Source organism: Nomascus leucogenys, chromosome 6, assembly GCF_006542625.1.
Source record: "Nomascus leucogenys isolate Asia chromosome 6, Asia_NLE_v1, whole genome shotgun sequence".
Classification (NCBI taxonomy): domain Eukaryota; kingdom Metazoa; phylum Chordata; class Mammalia; order Primates; family Hylobatidae; genus Nomascus; species Nomascus leucogenys.
The window spans coordinates 61,081,360-61,101,869 of record NC_044386.1 but is presented as its reverse complement, the minus strand read 5'-3'; the positions used below and the strand labels follow the sequence as shown (position 1 = coordinate 61,101,869).

General features: G+C 54.9%; 2 protein-coding genes across 2 annotated transcripts; one reads left to right on the top strand and one right to left on the bottom strand.

Annotated features, from left to right (window-relative positions):
- Positions 1-1,406: 1,406 nt before the first annotated feature.
- Positions 1,407-4,723, top strand: INAFM2 (InaF motif containing 2). The gene has a single exon (XM_030814313.1). The coding sequence runs from the start codon at positions 2,059-2,061 to the stop codon at positions 2,518-2,520; it is 462 nt and encodes a 153-aa protein (XP_030670173.1). The 5' UTR covers positions 1,407-2,058; the 3' UTR covers positions 2,521-4,723.
- A 5,065-nt stretch (positions 4,724-9,788) lies between these two features.
- CCDC9B (coiled-coil domain containing 9B) lies at positions 9,789-19,313 on the bottom strand. Its single transcript, XM_003266727.2, has 11 exons — positions 19,160-19,313; positions 18,255-18,365; positions 17,860-17,967; positions 17,096-17,251; positions 16,882-17,007; positions 16,072-16,241; positions 15,725-15,783; positions 15,087-15,140; positions 14,901-14,991; positions 14,107-14,149; positions 9,789-14,023 (listed from the first exon to the last, which is right to left on the bottom strand). The coding sequence occupies exons 1-11, from the start codon at positions 19,301-19,303 to the stop codon at positions 13,481-13,483; spliced, it is 1,605 nt and encodes a 534-aa protein (XP_003266775.2). The 5' UTR covers positions 19,304-19,313; the 3' UTR covers positions 9,789-13,480.
- Positions 19,314-20,510: the final 1,197 nt, after the last annotated feature.

Below are 20,510 nucleotides of genomic sequence, written 5' to 3'. Positions count from 1 at the left end.
CACACTACCAATATCCTTGAAATTTCTCAGAAAGTAAAAAAAACAGCTTTTTCCTTGAAATAGCATCTGGCTAGCCATTACTAGTGGCAGCCCCACACCTGGGCCTGGATCAGGAATGAGACTGAGGCTGGGTTAGAGGCCTGTGGTTCCAGCAGTCCACTAGCACACTCAGTTCTGGTAGCCACTTGACTTCTGTGCTGCTGAGGTGGCAAGGCAGCAGTTTTGGGAGGGCTTCCGTGTGTGTGTGTGTGTGTGTGTGTGTGTGTGTGTGTGTGTGTGTGTGTAGGGGGTCTTGTGGAAGCCAAAGATTCCTGGAAGAGGGGGGGAAGTGAGAAGGGCAGAGGGGATCCTGCCCCACAGGGTAGAAGCCAGATCAGGCTCACACTTGCAGGGTCTTAAGGGAGGGTTCACCCACAGAACCCCATCAGAACCACAGTCCTCTTCCCCAACACACGCCCAGGCAAGTCTCCCTTACTCATTCAGACACCCAGGCAGTCCACATGCCCAGTTCTGGGAACACAGGAAGTAGCATACAAGGAGGAGGGAACCACAATTCTGGAAAGCCTTATAGAGAGGGAATGGGGAGGAGAGAAGGCAGGGAGAGCAGAGAGCGGAAGGAGGGGGAGGGCACAAGTAAAGCCTCAAGGGAGAGTCTGAGCACGAAGGGTTGTTAGCACCTAGGGGGTCCAAAGACCAGGCACAGAGCCCACTGCCTGGCCCCTGGCCTGGAGCCAAAAAAGACAAACCTCACATGGGAAAGTGGGGAGGGGACAACCGCCCAAGCCTTGAGGTCTGGAGGGGATCTGAGAGTGAAAACGCTCTAGGAGCCCTGAGAGTTAAACTCCTCAGGTTCAGTGCAGCCCCTTGGGTCCAAATCCAGGCCAAAACCAGGAATTGGAAGACCCAAAAAGCGGGACCAGCGACCTGCTGCGAACATCGGGACTAAGGTGGTAGGCGAGTCTGGCGAACAGCTCAGTCCGTGGCTCTGTCCCGGAGGCTCAGGGTTAGGGGGTGAGGCGGGCTGGGGTACGGAATTGCGAAGACTTCAGTAGAGCTCCGAAGCCCAGCCTGGACTGCGTAGAAGGAACACAACCAGCTGCGGCCCCAGTGCGCGCTCCAGGTGCCAGAACCGCCTACCCCTGGCGTCAACCAGGTTCTTTAGCTGTGAAGGGGCCTGGGAGACCCGCCCAGGGGGTACGCGGAGCGGGGCGCAAGCTGAGAGCTGGAGCGTGGTATCTTCCCTCTCCCTCTTACCGTCCCCTCCCAGAGGATAAACCGAGGCCTGGAGTCCGAAGCCCGGGCTGCTATTCCACCTGTCACTTCGGAGCCTCGGGGCGGAGCAGGGAGGCGCCAGAGTTGACAGCTCGCGCTCCGACCGGCCCCTTCTAGCTCCGCACTCCGCCTCGCACAACGCCGTTCCCCCTTTTAAAGAAGTGCCCGGGGCTCCAGTCTACGCCGCGCCAGCCCGCAAAGGGCCGCGGCGACGTCGCCCGTTTAAGAGCCAGCCTCCCTTAACTCTCTCTTAACGGGGCGTCCCGGCGGGGCTCGCGGCTCCCGGCAGCCGCCGCCTCCCCTCGCGGCACTTCCGGACCCCGGCGTCGCCCTTTTAAGAGGCAGCCCCCAGCAGCGCTCTCCCCGCCCCCTGTTGCCGGCGCGCGAGGCGGGGGAGCCGGGCTGGAGCGGAGCGCGCGGTCCGCGCGGCCACTGGAGACCAGGCGGCCGGCGGCCGGGCAGGCGGCGGCGGAGCGCGCGGCGGCGTGGCGGCGGATGGGGACGCGGAGCCGGGCGGCTGTGGCGGCTGTGGCTGTGGCGGCGGCTGGGAAGCAGCTGACGGGCCGGCGGCGGCGGCGGCGCTGGCGGCGGTGACTGGTCCAGGCCCCGGCGGCGGCTGCAGCGACGCGGTGGCGGGCTGCGGGCGGGCGGCGTGAGGAGCGGCGGCGGAGCGCGGGGCCGCCGGGAACCGAGGGCGCCGGGCCGCCCCCTGCCCAGTCCTTGCAGGCCGCCAGGCCCCCTCCAGCCGGGGCCGTGGAGCACCGGGGCAAAGGCCGGGGCCCCCCCATGAAGGAGCGCGACGCGGCCCCGGCCGAGCGGGGCAAGCCGGCCACCTACACCGGGGACAAGAAGGCGAAGATGGCGGCCAAGACCAACAAGAAGTGGGTCCGGCTCGCCACCGTGTTCGCCTACGTGCTTTCCGTGTCGCTGGCCGCCATCGTGCTCGCCGTCTACTACAGCCTCATCTGGCAGCCGGTGGGCGCCGGGACATCGGGGGGAGCCGCTGGCCCGCCCCCCGGCGGCTCCAACGCCACTGGCCCGTCTGGGACTTCGGGGGCGGCGGCGGCGGGGCCCAACACCACTGGGTCGTCCCGCCGCGAGGCGCCGCGCGACGCTCCCCCACTGCAGGCGGCGCGGCCGGCGCCTCCGGAGCCCCCTGCGGACAGCCCCCTGGCCGGGCCGCTCGAGCGGCCTCGGGGGTCGGACGAGGACGAAGAGGAAACGTTGGCGGCGCCTGGGAGTCGTTGAAGCCCTCCGCGCTGGGGGCCGCCGGGAACCATCCTCCCCAAGCCCAGAGGCAGGACTTCGCAGCAGGATGGGGTGGAGAGCCCGCGGGAGTGACCCCCACGGGAGTGAACGCCCCTCACACTCCCACCATCGCCGGCTGGCCCCGGAGCGGGAGGCCCGCAGCCAGATCTTCAGCCAAGGGACCACGATTCTCCGGGGGAGCTGGGGGTTTGCTGCCCAGGACCGTGCTGCACCAGGGCCCTGAGCCGTAGGGGGATGGGGGGTAGGGGTGGGGAGATCCCGGCACCAAACCCTTGTGCGCCGCTCGCTGTGGTGTATCCTACATGCAGGGGTGACTGGGGCTTTCCCCCAAGACTCAGGGGAAGGATGGAGCTGTAGGGGCTCTTTTTAAGTAAGGTGAAGCTCTCGAAAGGAGGAGGGCACCAAAAGTAGTGGAGCTCAGGTACGTCAACCTAGTTGCAGTGGCCAGAGATGCATTAAATTTCTAGATCCCTGTATATAGTTGTTGACATATGCACTAGAAGCTATAATCACATAGAATTCTATGTATATCCTCCCACACCCTGGGTAGCTACTGACTGAAGGGGTCAAGCAAGGGCTATTTGCTGTCCCCCAAAGTACACCTGGCCAGAAGGGCAGAAACACGGCTTCTTAAATCACTCACTTTCTCCTGTTCCCTTCATGTTTCTGAAATATAAGTTTATGACGTTCTTTCACAAAAGAGTATAATCATTCTTAGACTGTTGACATGGTTGTAGAAAGCCTTAGGAGAAGTGGAAGCAATTTAGGGAGGGTGGGGAATGTACTCATCCCCTCTTCTTTCCATCCTAGTGCCCCCACCAAAGAGGCTTCTTGTTGCAGCCCTCAGTATCTGGATATGGGCCAGAGAGGAAGGAAGGGAAAGGGCAATGCTGCTGTGCTTCAATCCTGGCCTTCCCCTCACAGAATTCTTTTAGGAAGAGCAAGCTTTTGTAAGTAGAGTGGCAAGTGTTTTTATCTTTTTTTTTTTCCTGCTCCTCAAAATGTTGTCTTGTTCCGGCAATCACTTTTGCCTTCCCTCTTTCCTGAACCTGTAGTGACAAAGCCCTGCGATTTGGGATGAAATCTGTTGTGACACCAGAGCTTTGATCACACATCCTCTGATTTTGAGTTATACTACAGAATCAGAAAGGCTGGAAGGTGGGCTTCACACTCAGGATTGTGCTTTGAGAGCCAGCTAATAGACCAGCCAAGGGAAGGCTGAATTGGCTGTCTTTACCTTTCCTGATAAGCCCTACTTAAATGCAGCCTGTAATTGCGTAAAGGAGATGAGAAACAGCAAGAGAAATGACATACGTGTAGCTCTGGGGTAGCAAGAACTAGACTTCCTCAATTTTGATTCCATTTCCTTCTGCCACTTGCTTTTAGGCAATTGAGTGTGGGTAGTGATGAGATATCAAACCCCTTAGTGTTTCCTTTTTGGGAAATGAGACACTATTTTTTTTTTTTTTTTTTAAAGACAACTTAACCCACCTGAGTCCTGAAACAGTTTGTCTCTCCAGTTTTCTGGCCTATACTCTAGTTAGCTCTGATCCAAGTTTACAGGACAACAGCCTTGCTTTAAGCCATGTCCTGTTGTGGGCACGATAATAGCAACTGAGCTGTCACAGCCTACCAGCAGGCTGGTAACACCTCCAGGGTCTCTTGGCTAGAGCAGATTTCTTAGCAGCTGACTAGGACTTCAGTCATTGAGAAGCCTACGAGGCCTTTACATTTTTGGTGTGAGATGGGGAAGAAACATAAAATGCCACTTTATAACTTCAATAATAGCCTGTAATTTATATTTACTGTGTGAATTTTTAGTCCTATTTTAATAATTTGTAAATTGATCTCTTATTCCAAGAGTCCTTTGAACTTGTAGAACATCTGGGAGTCCACTTCCCTGTCCTCTTCCTGATCCCTGCTTTCTGGACTGTTTAAATCCTCTTTGGGATGGATCAGAGAGTCTAGAGAGGCCATTCATAGGTCCAGCTGCTGGCCTCCTGACTCTCCAAAGCCTTCACTGGAATTGGGACATTTGCTCCAGCCCTAGCTGTGAACATGACCAGAGACATTATTTATAATTCAGCCATTTAAGATATACCTGTACTCAAAAAGTCCTGTATATTTTTTAAAAGTTTTATTTTTCAGGTGAACAAAAATACATCCTAAGAACTCTGCCTAAGCCTGTGTAAGTTGATCATTTCTCTTACTGTGCTTCATGGGGATGGAGTAGAGGTTGGAAGAGTAAGTGGTCTGAGGTGCGACAGATGGATGGTGATGAATAGGTTGAGGAGGAAAAAGCAATTGCCCTGCTGTTCTCAGTGCCTGATGGCTTGAATGAATTGATTAGCGAAGGGTGGCAGAATCCATCTTAGTCGGGAAGCAATCCCAGGGTGGAAGAACAGTGATCTCTAGCTCAGCCACCTTTTGCCAACCTTAAACAGGCTGAGAAAAAGTTGTGCTTTACCAGAGCAGATGCCTAGCTGACAAAGCTAAGGGACCAGTAAGCATGAATATTAAGATTTACTGCAAACATTTAGCTGGCTAAGCACTGAGATGAGGATAAGCTGCCTGATAGCATCACTGTCCTCACCTTTCAACCATTGGCCTCTAGATAACTCAAGAAGTGCCAGCACCAGAAAGGCAAGTGTACATCTGTGGGGCTTGGTCAGAGCTTTGTCTACCATGGAGGAGGTAAGAGAGCCAAATGGCTGAGAGGTGTAGGTTGCTTCAAAGGTGAGGTTTTTTTCTTCCCTTCAAGCAAACAAAAAAGACATGTGGGTGAAAAGCACAAATATAAGGGATTAGTTATGCTGCAAAATACATGGTAAGCAATTGAGCTCAGCTCATTATTAGACAATGCTGCCCGGTACAAATCCGGAGTGAGAAGCCAGTGTCGGTGGGGCCCCCTGAGGCCTGCACTTCAGCAGAGCTGTTGGGGGGTAGCTACTGTTCTTTTACATTACCTTGTAGTCTGCAGGGAGGCATGGAAAAAGTCCGCCCTTCTTTTATTTCCCTCTTCAGCCTACACAATGGCTTTCTGAGAGAGGGCTTGGTAAGGCAGAGCAGAAGGGGAGTGAAAGAGTTTCCAAGGCTCTTTTGGTCGGCCCCTCCTTTTTGCAGACAGTGACATGTGGCTTCTACAGCTGCCCACGGCGGCTTCACATGTTGGGCACATACAGCAGTATGTACAGTGGGAGCCTGCTAGCCGACGAGACAGGGCCTGGTTGGCTGAGGAGCAGTGGTCTGAATAGCTTTATTTCCAAGGGTTAAAAATCAGCTGCAAAATTGTCCATCAAGTTTTAAGCCAGGAAAGAGAGATCTGTGCAAAGGGGGTTACTTTCCTTCAACGGCTTTGCACCGGGACTACCAGGACCCTTTCTAGGTGTTTGCTTGTATTAGAAGTTAATGGTGTGCATTCATTTATTCCCTGACAGCCTGAACTTGAAGAAAGAGATAAGCCTGTTTTGAAAGTGAAGTTTTGGGGGGTGGAGGATCAGGGAAGAAACCCATTAGGCTGAGTTTGTGAGGGTATCTTCACTTTCCCCATTAATGTTAAGGTACAGTGAAGTGTTTCTCCGAGGTTTTAAGCATAAGAAATATTTCTCTTCCTAACAGCCCTAGATTTCCACATGGTATGAGACCGTGTTTTGGAAGCTTTTCTGTCTACCTTGTTTTTCAGTTTTCACTGGGGAATTCTGAGATAGCGTGTTCTTTCGTGGAGTATTTATATCCTGTCTTGAAATGCTGAATGCATAGCATCTACTTGTTTCTACATGTTTCTTTAAGGAGAGCTGAAAGGTCAGGTCACAAGCTTTAGGACTACCATAGCTATTTAAAAGGGGTAATAATTGTCCTGTCTTTCCTGTCTACAGAGAATGGAGGTATTTCTGGAATCGCAGTTCAGTAACAAAAGGGCCACAGCTGTACTTTTTGTTTTCCATCTCCCTCGGTGGAAGGAGAAACTGCAGTGGCTTTGCCTGTTTCTCATGACCAGGACTCACTCAGTGCGTGGCAGTGGGTACTCAGAATTTGTTGATCTCTGGGTTGATCAGCACCCAGTGGGTGCTGGGTGCTGATGGAATCAGCCTTAGTATCATTGTGGTGTCCCTGTCGTAATCTACTTGCATACCCGTATCCACAGCCCATAATCTGGTTCAAGGAGGTGGGTTGCTAAAGAAAACCCCTGCAAATCATAGCTGCACTGATCTCTCTGGCCTCAGTTTTTTTATTTCCAAGTTGAAAGACTCAGCCTTGGCCTTCCTGTTCTTTCCAGGTGCTGGGAAGTCCACAGTGGTATTCTATATGGTGCTTAACGGACACACCGTAGGATATGTGACCCATTCATTGTCTCCTAGGTCCCAGCCCTGCAGCCTAATGTTAAGCTATAAAAATACCTGCTCTGTCGACAGTTTTTTGGTTACCTCTGTTTTACTTGCTGACATAGCCTGTGGTTTTCTGCTGCCAGAAAGCCTGTGTTATGCTTTTTTCCCCTCCAGTAGCCAATTGAAAAAGCAAACAAACTTCTCTTTACCACTCACCTAGACTCTACCAGGCTTTCCACCCTAAATGCAGAAATACCCAGCATGGGAGCCACCTGGTCAGTGCTCCTCACTGGATCCTGTGCCCCATTCAATTCTATAACCATTTGTTAAGCTACCACTAAAGGACCAGAAAATTACCCTCAAGGAATTTACAGTCGTGCCCACAAGTGTCCCTTTGTCAAACTACCCTGTTTTTTTAACTTCAGTATTCTGTTTTTGCAATAGCTTATCAGTTAAACAGCAGTAAGATTTTAGCCAATATCCTTAGGGATATTTCCACGAACCATTACCTTTAATTCAAGAACTTTAGTTTAGTTTAGTCTTTTTTTTTTTTTTTTTTTTTTTTTTTGAGACGGAGTCTTGCTCTGTTGCCCAGGCTGGAGTGCAGTGGCGCGATCTCGGCTCACTGCAAGCTCCGCCTCCCGGGTTCACGCCATTCTCCTGCCTCAGCCTCCCGAGTAGCTGGGACTACAGGCGCCCGCCAACACACCCGGCTAATTTTTTGTATTTTTAGTAGAGACGGGGTTTCACTGTGTTAGCCAGGATGGTCTCGATCTCCTGACCTCGTGATCCGCCCGCCTCGGCCTCCCAAAGTGCTGGGATTAAAGGCTTAAGCCACCGCGCCCGGCCTAGTTTAGTCTTTATTTGGTGTCTACAGTGTGCTAAGTGAGCCTCAAAACTCCGAAAACCAACTTGTCCAAAAAAAAGCAATTGCATTGATTACCAAGGATTTCCTTTGACATACATATACCTTTCTCTGCTACCTCAGTGTTCAGAGTCATTAGTTGAGGTCTCCCCACACTTGTGTCCTGGAGGCCCACCTGCTCCCTCAGCTCCCTGCGGGTAGCCTGGATAGTGTAGAGTCACAACAGTCAGGCTTAGAGGTATAGTCAGCTCACGGCATCACGAGGCCCGGGCAGGGAGACTGTGTGTTCTCGGGAGGGACCCCTGAACTGGAAGATGGGAAGCCTGGGGACTCAACAATGGCGTTAGTTAAGGCCCTTGACCTCTCTCTTTTCTGCTAACCAAATGGGAATTCCTGAGAGCAAATGGAGGTTATAGATATGAAAGGGCTTTGAGATCTTGGGAATAAAAGTACAACGTGTACACATGAAGTAATATATTTTCAAGGAAATGTCTATCCCTTGGGCAATATGATGCACAGAAAGAAATGTGAAGGGGTAGGTGGTAAACATTACACCAGTGCCCAGACTAGCAGCATCAGCATCACCCGGGAATGTGTTAGAACAATGACAGCTTAGGCCGCATCCCAGACCAACTGAAGAAGAAATTCAGAAAGCGAAGCCCAGCATTCTGTTTTAACCAGCCTTCCAGGTGATGCTGATGCACACTGAAGTCAGAACCACTGGCCCAGCCTTTTCCTCTGATGCTGTAACTTAGGGGTAGGGTATTTCTGTTTTGACAGATGGTCATCGAGATGCCTTTTGACCCTTTCTCTTGGTTAAAGCCAGCAGTCCTGCTGGGGGGAAGAGGAAACAGTGTCCCTAGTGCTTGTAAGAAAAGGGAAAAAGGCTGCATTGTCCATTATTTTTGACAGTTGCCGCAGAACTTGCCCTGGAGGGCTTGTTAAAAAGGAGGCAGCCCTGAATGAGTCCCCTCCCTCTCCCGCGAAGGTACTGCTGTGTTTGCCTCACCTCCTGCCCTGAGGCCTAATGCTTCTTGAGCCAGTCCTTAAAAGGAGCAGTGGGTGCCACATTTGTTCTTTCTGGTGCCAGGTCTGTGCTATTTCACTTCCCCGGCGTCAAGTGGGTGCTTAATGAGCAGCTGTGACGTAAGGCCCAGCAGACTTGAGAGAAAGCAGCTGCAGTCCATGCTTTCTGATGGCTGCTCTCGTTCCCTCTCCCAGCCTTGAGTTCTCCCCCTTTGGTGGGGTTGTGGTCAACCCGTCAGCCCTTCCTCATGAGCCCTGATAACCCTTGCTCAGAAAGAGATGTGTGTGGGGTGTGTGGACATGGATAAGTGACTCAAGACAGAAGTGACGTGGTGTCTTTAGTTCTCCTATTCCCTCGGCCCCTCCCCTTGATTTAGTCCCTAAAATAAGAAAATGTGGCTGTATTAGGATTTTTGACAGTTCCTTCTTGTTTTGGGGGGTGAGTGCGATCTTTTCTTGTTGTTCTTGTCCCTGACAGGGTCGGGGCTGGAGTTGACTGGTGGTCCAACCTTCCAAACCTGTGCCTTGTTAGATAAGCTAAGCTCTTCTGCTTCCAAGGATCCCCAGTTCCTGTCCCTTGACCACAGCAAACTCTAGTCATGCTGCTCCTTTGGGTGACAAAACAACTCTGGGACACACAGAGCAAACTCCTCAAGGGGGTTTGTTTCTGGGGAAAATAAGCAAAAAACTGGTGTGAGTGTGAGATTACTACTGAGGTAGACAGAAGAGAGGAGGAACCCCTGTGAGCTGCAAGCGCAGCACAGCGTGCAGGGTGAAGGAGGGTAAGTGTGATGGAGCCAGTGGGGGAGGTCAAAGAACACTCCTTGGTAAAGCAGGGGCACTGCCCGAGGCTGAGACTCCACTGGACCCCCCATGGGACTGAAGGAAGCTCACCTGGTGGGCTGGATAAACTTTACAGACCGTTATTGTTTCCCTGAAAGTGCATTGAGTGCCCCCACCCCCCGCCCCCCCAGCAAAGATGAGGCTAGAAGAGAAGGTAAGGAAAAGATAGAAAACCAAGTAGACAGAGATCACACCAAATCGCTACTTCATTTATTCAACAAATATTTACTGAGTGCCTTCTGTATGCCAGGCCACTGTTAAGACAGAGTCCAACTCCAACTGCAGGCAGGTATATTTTCCATACTCTCCCCGTCCAGGTACTAACCAGGCCAGACCCTGCTTAGCTTACGAGATTAGGCGCGTTCAGGGTGGTATGGCCGTAGACTATTTTGGATACCCTTATCTTTAATTTTCTCAGCAACCCTTCAAAGCAGGTATCACAAGCCTCATTTTGCAGATAAGGAGACTGAGGCTTTTAGAGGCTAAAATTGACCCAGGTCACCCGGCTGACAGATGGCAGGCCTAGGGTTCTGATTCAGTCCATTGGATTCCAAGGCCTGTGCTTGTTCCACCCGGCCACGCTGCCTGTCATCAAAACACATGTCTTTCTTGCAGGCTCGTCTATTGCATTTCCGTCCCGCCATCTGTCAAAAATGGGCCTGGGATGGAGAGGCCTCTGCCTATTCTGCCCTCCTTGTTTCGAGACCTTAGGTAAAGCCAGCATCTCCCTCCCAGCTCCTCCCTCCTCCTGTGTGCCCTCCTTTTTCCGGGCCCCCAGCCCTGTGCGTGGGCTCCTGGCAGCTGTGTTTTATGAAGACCCTCCACCTTTAAGGAGCAGTCTTTTCTGTTGGTTGGAAAAGAGAAAGGCACCCAAAAGGAAGGCTCCCAGCCAGGCCTTTAAACAAAGGAGCCAGGAAGAGGTAGAACCAGGTTCCCATGATGCCAAGTTCTGTGGAGGGGTGTCTTATTGTGCCTCCCTCCCGCTCCATTGCTGTTTCCATCCTAGAGCAGGAGAGGTGGCAACCATCTGGACTGATAGCCGGAGGTTACCACCATAACTACCACTTCCTTATCTGGAAGATCTCTCCTTTTTTGAAAACAGCTCAATGTTACCTGCCTACACTACCATCTTCCTGCAATGAAGAGGTCCTGTGCCAGTCTCTGTTCCCTCCAATGTGTATAACTCCTGTGATATCTCTCCTCCTGACATCCTTCTGGATGTCACTCCATGGAGACAAGCCCTACTTCCCCACAGCCCTTCTGCCCAGCCTTCTCTCCTGCTTCAGTCCCGTTGTGAGGGCTGAACCGGAGCTCTGCCTGCTTCTTACATCCTCATTCCAGGGTCAGACGAGCCTGGCGTATGCCCCTTCGTGGAGGCACAGCTGTACAGTTGGCAGCACTGGGTTGGGGAGCAGATTGTGAATCTTATAATTCAGATTCTTGATCACAATCATTTTTGGAGACATCTGCCTGATGTCTCCAGAATCCAAGGGCTTTGCCTGAACCTCCTCTACCCCTAGCCCCGTCCTTTGGGAGTCATGGATTCTTAGACCAGTGTCACACTCCAAAGCCATGTTCTTGTGACTAGAAGGCAAGAGAAAAACTTGAGCTTGGAGTCTTTGCCCTGGCATAGGCGTGTCTCACATACATAGGAATGTTTCCAAGCCTTTCCAAAATTCCTCTGATCAACCCCACACCAAATGCCTCTGCCCCCTTCACTCCATCCCATCCCTGACCAGCTCTCCCACTGCACTACCAGAAGTTGACACCACCCACTGACTGCCTTCCACAGCATCTTCCCCAAGTCTCCCACCCAACTCTGCAGCCAAGAAGCCCCCACCACCTGACAGGGGTAGCACTCTCCCATCCCTTACACAGCCAGCCACCAAACTTTAGAGTCTGTCTTCACCCCCAGCCCTTCATATATTCTAGTCCAAACCCTTAACTACTCAAAAGCATGGTCCAGGAACCAGCATGGGCTTCACCTGAAGCCTCTTAGAAGTACGAATTCTCGGCCAGGTGTGGTGGCTCACGCCTGTAATCCCAGCAGTTTAGGAGGCCAAGGCGAGCAGATTGCTTGAGCCCAGGAGTTGGAGACCAGCCTGGGCAACATGGTGAAACCCTGCCTCTACAAAAAACACAAAAATTAGCCAGGCGTGGTGGCACGCCTGTAGTCCCAGCTACTCAGGAGGCTGAGGTGAGAGGATCGCCTGACCCTGGAGGGTTCGAGGCTGCAGTGAGTCATGATTGCACCACTGTACTCCAGTGTAGGTGATACAGCAAGACCCTAACTTTAAAAAAAAAAAAAAAAAGACGAACTCTCAGGCCCTCCCCAGACCATTAGAATCTGCATGACTCTTCAGTTAAAGTATGAGAGACACTTCTCAAAACAGTCTGGTCTGCTAAAGAGACACCCTTCACCTTCCTGAATAGAGGGGTGGGGTGGAGTTGAGAGCCAGTGAGGAAGGCTGAGCTGGGACCCCACAGTTTAGGCCTCACATTGGGCAGTGGAGAAATCCCAGGGTGATCCGGACTCTCCCTAGAGCCCCACAGCCTTCAGCAGAGTGCAGCAGCCATGGCAGGACCAGAAGGAAGGGGCAGAGGGGACCATGCGGTGAGGTCCACACTAGGGCTCAGGAGCAGAAGGCACACATAACAAGAAAAAAGGGCACCTGCTTCTGCCAGGCAGAGGTGGGAGGGTCCCCTGGAGCTCCTACCGCCATCCTGCCCCCAGCCCTGTAGGGCACCTGTGGCCCAGAACAGCTCCCACCCAGAACAGCCCAGATCTGCCGGATGACTGGCTTTCTTCCCTCCCTCCTGCTGGCAGTCTCCGTCGCCTACCGGCTGGATTACTGGTAGTGGGTGCTCAGGAAATGTTTGTTGAACTGAGAGGAAGCCACAGCTTGTGCAGAGTCCGGATAATTCAGCAGACGTGGGCCTCAGGGGAGGGGCGGGGATGGAGGCTTAGTAGGAAAGACAAGTCCTGATGTCATACTTAGCTGGAAGTTGTTTCTCTGTCTGTGGAGTCCCTGTCTGATTCTTGCCTTGGCCTGGCCCTGGTGCTAGTGCAGGACAGTGGGGAAAGAGGAAGTGGAGAGAGCAGGAAATGACCCTGGGCTGCAGGGCCAGGCCCTTGCCTACATTCAGGGTGCACGTGATGTCTGACCTGGGTGTGGGGGCCTGGGAGTAAGCTCTCCCATCCTGCTGTGGGAAGAGGAGGTTGTCCCTCCCCATCCCAACCCATTTCAGAGAGGAGGACTTTCCAGAGATCCTCCTTTTCACCGAGAAGATGTGAGCTCTACTCTTCTTTGCCCAGGCCAGACCCTGCCAGCTGTGTGGCCTCCCCTCCTCCAGGCCTCAGCCATCACTCAGGAGAGGCAGGAGGCTGGCATGTGGTTACTGGGATTCCCCTGGTTGGGCATCCTGGGAATCTGGGACTGGGGGAATCCAGCCCAGCCAAGAGGTGAAAGCCTGCAGCTGGAGAGGGAGGCCAGACCCTGGGGGGTTGACGGGGAGCCAGGAGAGCCAGGTGCTGGGTGCCACCAAGCCTTGTTCTCTCGTCATAGTGGAGGAGGCTTGTGGCCTGGGCAGCGGTAGGCCCAGGTCAGGGTGCACCAGCCTCAGATGCCAGATACCAGTACAGGAATACACCAGGGGCTGTGCCCGTGTGTAAAAACACACATGTGCACAGAGATGAGCGTGTGAGGTGCAGGGAGGCCACTCCTTGCCCTCACAAGGTCGCCGTGCTGGAGAGTTTGCCACACTGCTCAGTGACAATGGCGCAAGCCACCAGCAACCACATGGCCATCAAGCGAGGGCCCTTAACGGAGTGATTCCCTTTTCCTCTCCCCTGGGACTCCCCAGCTCCCAGGAGCTGTGTTCAGCATCTTCCTGCTGGGCCGGGGCGCCCTGTCCTGCGCCTCACACCTGCTGTGCCTCTTGACCTTTGGCTGCCTCCTCTTGGGGGCCGGCTTCTCGGGACCAGGCCCTGCTGGGCCCCAGCCTTGCCAGACCTGTCTTCTCTGAGCTCTGGGAGCCCTGCTCCTCTCTGTGGCTCAGGGCAAGTCTGGACTTCCAGCTCAGCCTGGTGATCGTTCCACCCCAGGGGCTGCTGCTCAGAGCCCTCTGGCCAAGACACAGGGCTCTCCTGGGCCCCAGGCCTCAAAGTGAGCACACACGTGCTCTCCCTAGGCCCAGGGATGCCAGTCCCTCCTAGGGAGAGGTCAAGAGGAGCCAAGTCAGGCTCCTGTGGAGAGCAGGGGACTGAGCTGGCTGTGGAAGCTGCTGACTCCCCCTTTGGCCCCTCTGGGGATGCCAGGGCTGGGCTGGCTGCAGGGGTGCTCCCCAGTTGGCCCTGCTCCATCCCGCTCTGCTTCTGTGCTTGCTCCTCCTCACTGGGAGTCTCTCTGGTGCTTTGGCTTCCCTGAAACAAGAGAACAGCCCCGGTGGCTGATGAATCCAGGGCTCGCGTCCCCAGCCTGCCCCATCCTATACCCAAGTACCTACCTCCTGACTTTCCAGCTCCTCCTTGTCTTCCTTCATATCCCACCTGTAGAAACACAGCTCATGGCACGCCCCACCCCACTTCACTCCAGAGCCATGTCCCCCTGCCTGAATAGAGGGGTGGGGTGGAGTTGAGAGCCAGTGAGGAAGGCTGAGCTGGGACCCCATAGTTTAGGCCTCACATTGAGCAGTGGAGAAATCCCAGGGGTGATCCAGACTCTCCTTAGAGCCCCACAGCCCTCAGCAGAGAGGAGCAGCCATGGCAGGACCAGAGAGGAGGGGCCTCCACCTCCTCTGGGCCTCCATCTCCTTGCCAAAGAAACCCCTGGCAGAAGCCAAAGCCCAAGGGTCTCAGACTGGGATCAGAGCCAGAATGTGGCTCCAGGATGCTTCCCCCTCCCAAGCCTGACCTTGTTCCCTAAATCCAACTATTTCCTCTGAATGCCACGCACTCTGGGCCCATCTTGGGTCTCCAGCTGCTGTTTATGGCCAAATTTGCAGCACCTTGAGTTCTGTGGGGACTCCAGGCATGTCCCTGCCTGCAATGCCTGGGAAAGGCATATCTCACTTCCCAGGGGAAGGGAGCTGCTGTAATTACCACCAGCCTCCCCAGGCACCAGGCTCTCGCTGCAGCCTCTGCTAATGGCCTCTCCCAGCATCTCATTAACCTGTCGCCAGGCAGCAGTCAGCCAGGAGGCAGGGGCCCCAGGGACGGAGCTGGCACCTGGGCCTGTACTGGTCCAGGAAATTGGGACACCCAGATGCCCGTCTTGATTTTGTCCCCTGCCACCTGTTACCTTCTGGCCCTGCCAGTCAGCCTCTCCTTGCCCCGGGCTTTGCTGCCTGTGGCTGGTGCCACCGAGGGTCTGCTGGCTTGCCCGCCCCGACCTGCAAGAGATGGTCGGCCAAGGAGAGAAGAGGCCCATAGCAGCCGGCTCCATCTTTAGCTGATGAGACCCGGCCCCTCCTCCTCCCCAACTCACCTTTTCCATCAGGGAGCAATGGTGGGGGCTGTAGTTTCCGGTGGCTCCTGGGACCTGCGGGGGACAAAAGAAGTGGGGAAAGGTGGGGTGACAAAGGATCCAAAACAGGAACACCAGTTCTTCCAGCCTCAGGAAGCTGTCAGTCCTCGGGGCCAGTCGTGGGTTTTGCCTCCCCAAAAGCGCCCTTGCCTGGGGGTCAGGAGAATCGGGTCCTGTGCTAGCTTTGCCGCTCCGTGGCTAGGTGTCTGGCCCCAGCTCTCAGGCCACAGCTTCTTTATATGTAAAACAAGGGGACCAGAACTCCACAGAGCTGTTTCTACAGTAGGTCTGGGGAAGGACCACCAGGACTTTCACCCATTAGGGACCGGCACCTCGAAGAGACCCCGGGCAGGCTTCCACTGAGCCTCCTTCTGGGGCCTTCTGCTCAGAACCTGGACAAGAGCTGTGGGCTCAGAGGGGAGGATGGGAGGTCTTGGTGCCCTCCTCTGATAGTGAGGGAGAGGAAGGAAGATGTTCTCCAATGCTTCCTTTCAGCTCTGAAAATAAGTAAGAGACTAAGAGACAGAGAAAAGAAAGGACAAGGGGGTGAAAGATGAACAAAGCCAAGGAGGGGAGGGATGAGGCAGGTGTGGGCTCACCCCTTCTGCTGCCTGCCCTGGCCGGGCCTTCTCCCCTCAGCTGGCTGCAGTCTTGTAGCCTGTGTAGACAGAGGGAGTCAGGTTGCTGGTGCACAGAAGCTGCCGCAGGCCCCACCCTGACACCCCTCTCCCCAAAGCCCAGGCCCAGAATTGAAGGCAGCAGGGAGATGGTGGGCCCAAGAAAGATGGGAGACCCAGTGTGCACGCAGAGCCTTGAACCCTGGGCTCGACCAGAATGCCCAGCAAGGTCCTCTCAACCCCGAGGAGGGTCCCTGCAGCCCTCCCAGCAGCGCCCGCAGCCAGCTCCGCCCCGCACCACAGGCAGCCTGTCCAACCCAGCCACCCACGTGGGCTTGGCCTTGTCCAGGTCCCACGGGCGGCGCCAGTCACCCTGTGCGTCTCTGTGCCGGGCGAGGCGGGCTAGGTCGATCTGCTCCCGCTCCTGCTTCCACTGGGCATAGTCCCAGCCCGCCTCTGGGGGCTCCCCCACCGGCCGGCTCCGGGGCTCCCAAGCACCCTGTAGGGAGAATACACTCAGAGTGAGGGGGAGAAGCAGGAAGAGGCTTGGGGTGGGGTTTGGAGACTCCAGGTGCTTCCTCTCTCAAAGTTTTCACATCTCCAGCTAAAAATTAGATCTGTTCCAGCTCTCCCATGGAAATGGTTTCCATCCACTTGTTAGCTGTGTGTTTTAGGCAAGTAATTTAACCTCTCTGTGTCTCATTTCCTCATGTGTAAAATGGGGAGATCTCCGTAGCACCAACCCACAGGGGTATTGCAGGGGTATGCAGACGGGCCGGAGTGGGAGGGGCCCTGGAGGCTGTGAGCAAGGGCAAGGACTAGGGGCTGCTGCCACCTAGAGGTCACACCTGGCACTTGGCCAGTCAACTCCACCCTCCTGCCCCCCTCCCCCACTCCCGTGCCACCAGCAGGGCTAGATAGGGGAGGGGGCCGGATCACATCTCTGGCTTAAACTGTCTCCCACTTCAAGGCCCACCCAAAGTAGAGACTGGCCAGAGAAAGGGAGGAGGAGCAGGAACTCCTGCATGTGCTCCCTCGGCCACGTCCCCGCAGATGAGGGACATATCTGACTCAGCTTCTCTGCCTCCCCCAAGTGAGGACCTTCAGATCCATGTCCCCATCCCCTCTTGAAGACGCACCTTCCGTGCAGAATCCGAGCTGATGGCCACCTGCGTGGTGGGGCTCCGGGTCACACGCCCTCCAGGTGACCCCTCTGTGCCTTGGTTCCTTGCTCTGGTGGGCTTTTCACTTACAATCCGTTTGGCCTGGGGAGGATGAAGATGGGCAGTGCAGCAGAGCCAGGGAAGAAGAGGCTGCCCGCCGATTCCTGCACTCCCCACCCACCCTGCTCACCTCTGCTTTGTTCTCCATGGTCACAGCCAGCTCCACCAGCTCCCCTAAGCAGAAAGTACCCCTGTGGTCCTCAGCATCCTCATCCTCAAGCATCTCGTTGGTCACTCCGGGTCCACAGGTGCCGCTTGCCCAGTTCCTGCTAACCACCCGCTTTTCCTGCAGAATGAAGACCCTCAGGCCACATGGGCAGTGCTGGGCAGGACCTGGGTGCTGGGTCCTCTCGGTGGTTCCCCAGGCCTGGGTTCCAACCCCAGCCCTCCCTGCATTCCCCATAGAAGAGCTGACTCCCACAGGGTGTTCACATGCCAATGGCATGAGGTTATCCAGGGCCCAGGGCCACCCAGCGGCCCAAGATGCCACAGTGGCCCGTCATCTCTGAGCTGGGAAACCCAGAGCACTCAGACAATGGGTCTCTGTCCCTCAGACACTGCTCCTGGCATTCAGCCCCAACTTCTCTGTCCCCCACTTCCTGCAGGGTTTTGGCCCCTGGGGCTTGAGGTTTAGGAGTGGCCTGTGCTTTGTGGCATAGGCGCAGGGCTGTGGACTGGAAAAGGGTATGAGAAGGCTTCTACTGGGGGTAGGGGGGCTTTTAGCTGTGGCTCTTTGGTGGGGACAGCAGTGGTCCGACTGCAGGAGGTTGGAAGCTGGCAGGTGCACCCCAGAATAGTTAGTGGGAGAGGGGAACAGAGGCAGCTGTCTTCCCCCGACATGGTCTGGGCCTCCACCTCCTTGCTACGAGCCCTGTCTCCCAGGGTGAGGCTTACACCGGGAACCTGGCTGATGGTAACGGTGAGGCCATCGGGCCGGAGGAGTGCTGGTGTGGTCACAGCCATGCCCCCCTGCTCTGCCTGCCGACGGTCCTCCTGGATCTCCTGTGGGAGGGCCAGGGGTCAGCATACGCCATGGCCCCCCAGGTGCACAGAGACATAGACGCTGACAGGCCTACACAGAGAGACACCAGTGGGACACCAGGGGGCAGAGGCGCCACATCACACATCCCCAGGACCCTGACCAAGCCTCTAAGAGGGACCATGCCCACCCTACCCCTGGCCCCAGCCCCAGAGGTGCATTCCTGAGCCTGCAGGGAGAGACCACCACATGTGGGGCACAGGGAGCGGCAGCCAAGTGGGTCCTCCCGGCCCTGTGGCAGCCCACTCACCTGGTACCTGCGGAGCAAGGCCTGGTTCTTCTTGCGCAGGGCAACTATCCTCCGATCCAGCTCTGCGTCCTTCTCCTGCCTGCTCATGGGGGACTCGGCTCTGGGAGGTCCCTGCAGAGGCAGGGAACCCAAGCTCCTGACTTCCAGGTCCCCTTCTCACCAGTCCCCAGCTTTCACATTTTTACCACCCAAGGAACAGATCCCAGACCCACAGCTAGGGTCACCCAGGAAGGAAGGGGATTGCTCAGGGAAATGGCCCAAAGAAGGCCCCAAACCCCCATTCCAGCTAGGCCTGTCTGCCTGTCCCTGCCTCCTCGGGGGGCTCAGGTCAGGGCCTCATACCCCAAGCCACAGCTCCCAGCAGTGGGCTGCCCCTCCCCCAGCTCTCCAGGGAGCTTCACTGCCGAGCAGAGCCTGGAATGGGAGTTATAAATGGCTCTGGCAGCGGAACCTGCCGTGACTGGGAAGCTGCCAGGGGATTCGGGAGGTCGAGGGGGGAGCTGTTTGGCTCCCAGATCCACAACCAGAGAAAAAGGAGAGGCCCTGGCTCCGTCCTGGGCTCTCAGGCCCTGGACCCCGCACCCAGGCCTGTGCCCAGCCTGGAGGAAAGAGCCGCTCCCACGGGCCCAGCCTCTCCAGGCCGAAAGCTGCTGGTAGTCGGGGTGGAGAGAGCCAGCTCCCCTGGCGGCCCCAGCCCGGGAGTCACCCTGGGCAAGCCATGTCTCTGCATCAAGATTCCAGGTTCCTCTCTGTCTGGATGCAGGGTCTCTGTTGTGACCCATCTAGTCACAGCCCTCTTCCTCCCAGCCCCAGCTGTCCCCAGCTGCCCCAGAGGGTGGCTGCCTGGTATCCCAGCCCCCTCCCAGTCCCAAGAAGCCCCCTGCCAAAGGCAGACAGCCACTCACAGCCGAGTGCATGGCAACGGCGGGCGCCGAGAGAATTCCAGAGCAGCCCCTGGGGAGCCAGAGTGGGAGGAAAGCTGGAGCCACTGGAGCCGGGCCTCTGCCGGCCTCTCCCTGCCGGCTTCGCTGCTCAGCACACGAGATCATGTTGTGATTACAAAAGACTCCTCTGGGCTCCCAGCCAGGAACGTCAGGCCGCCACCCCCACCCTTCCACTCTCAGAGGGCGAGGACCAGGGCACTGGCAGCTGGCTGGTCCTGCCTAGCACCTCTCCCTGCCCCGCCCCAGCGTCCCCAGACAGACTGGTAGGGACTTCTCCCTGGTGGGTCAAGCTCACACAGGAGGCCTGGCTGCCTGGGCCCCAGCAGGATCCCAGCCTGGGCCTGCCTGCAGACAAGATGGGCAGCCAGCGTAGGCCTCTGTGCCTCCCATGAGTAGAAAAAGGCCTACAGCACACAAATGCACCTGCCCTCTCCTGCTCCTTCTCATCAGCCTTGGTTTAAGTAATTCAAAGGGATCAAGAAGCTCACCTGCCCTAGACTACCAAGTACTACCACATCCCTAAAATGACAACACTAGTCATTCATTCTTTTAGGTTGGACATTGTCTTCTCTGCAGTCATGCACCATATAATGATGTTTCACTCAACAATGGACCACATATATGATGGTGGTCCCATAAGATTATAATGAAGCTACAAATTCCTATGGCTTAGTGACATTGTAGCCATTATAACATGATAGCACAGGGCACTACTTATGTGCTTATGGTGACGCTTCTGTAAACAGACCTACGGCATGCCAGTCGTACAAAAGTATGGCACATACAAGCGTGCACAGTACAGAATACCTGATCATGATAATTAACAATTATGTTACTGGCTTATGTATTTACTATACTATACTTTTTTATCATTATTTTAGAGTGTATTTCTTCTACTTACAAAAAAAAAAAAAAGTGTACCGTAAAACAGCCTTGGGCAGGTCCTTCAGGAGGAATTCCAGAAGAAGGCATTGTTATCATAGGAGATGACAGCCGCAAGCCTGTTAATGCCCCTGAAGACCTTCCAGTGGGACAAGATGTGGAATGGAAGACAGTGATGTTAATGATCCTGACTCTGTGTAGGCCTAGGCTAATGTGTGTGTGTTAGATTTTAAGAAAAAAGTTTATTTTAAAAAGTTAAAAAAATGAAAAAGTTTCAAAATAGCGAAAAAACTTACAGAATAAGGATATAAAGAGAAAATACTTTTGTACAGCTGTACAATGTGTTTGTGTTTTAAGCTAAGTGTTATTACCAAGAGAGTCAAAAAGTTTTTTAAAATTAAAAAGTTTATAAAGTAAAAAAGTTACAGTA

What these genes read in the sequence shown, in the direction of transcription:
- INAFM2 (XM_030814313.1), top strand. Translation starts at nt 2,059, where the DNA reads ATGAAGGAGCGCGACGCGGCCCCGGCCGAGCGGGGCAAGCCGGCCACC.
- CCDC9B (XM_003266727.2), bottom strand. Translation starts at nt 19,303, where the DNA reads ATGATCTCGTGTGCTGAGCAGCGAAGCCGGCAGGGAGAGGCCGGCAGA. An exon ending in CTGGACAAGGCCAAGCCCAC is followed by an intron (nt 15,784 to 16,071) that starts GTGGGTGGCTGG and finishes CTGTCTACACAG; the next exon opens with GCTACAAGACTGCAGCCAGC. An exon ending in CTGACTGGCAGGGCCAGAAG is followed by an intron (nt 14,150 to 14,900) that starts GTAACAGGTGGC and finishes GTGTTTCTACAG; the next exon opens with GTGGGATATGAAGGAAGACA.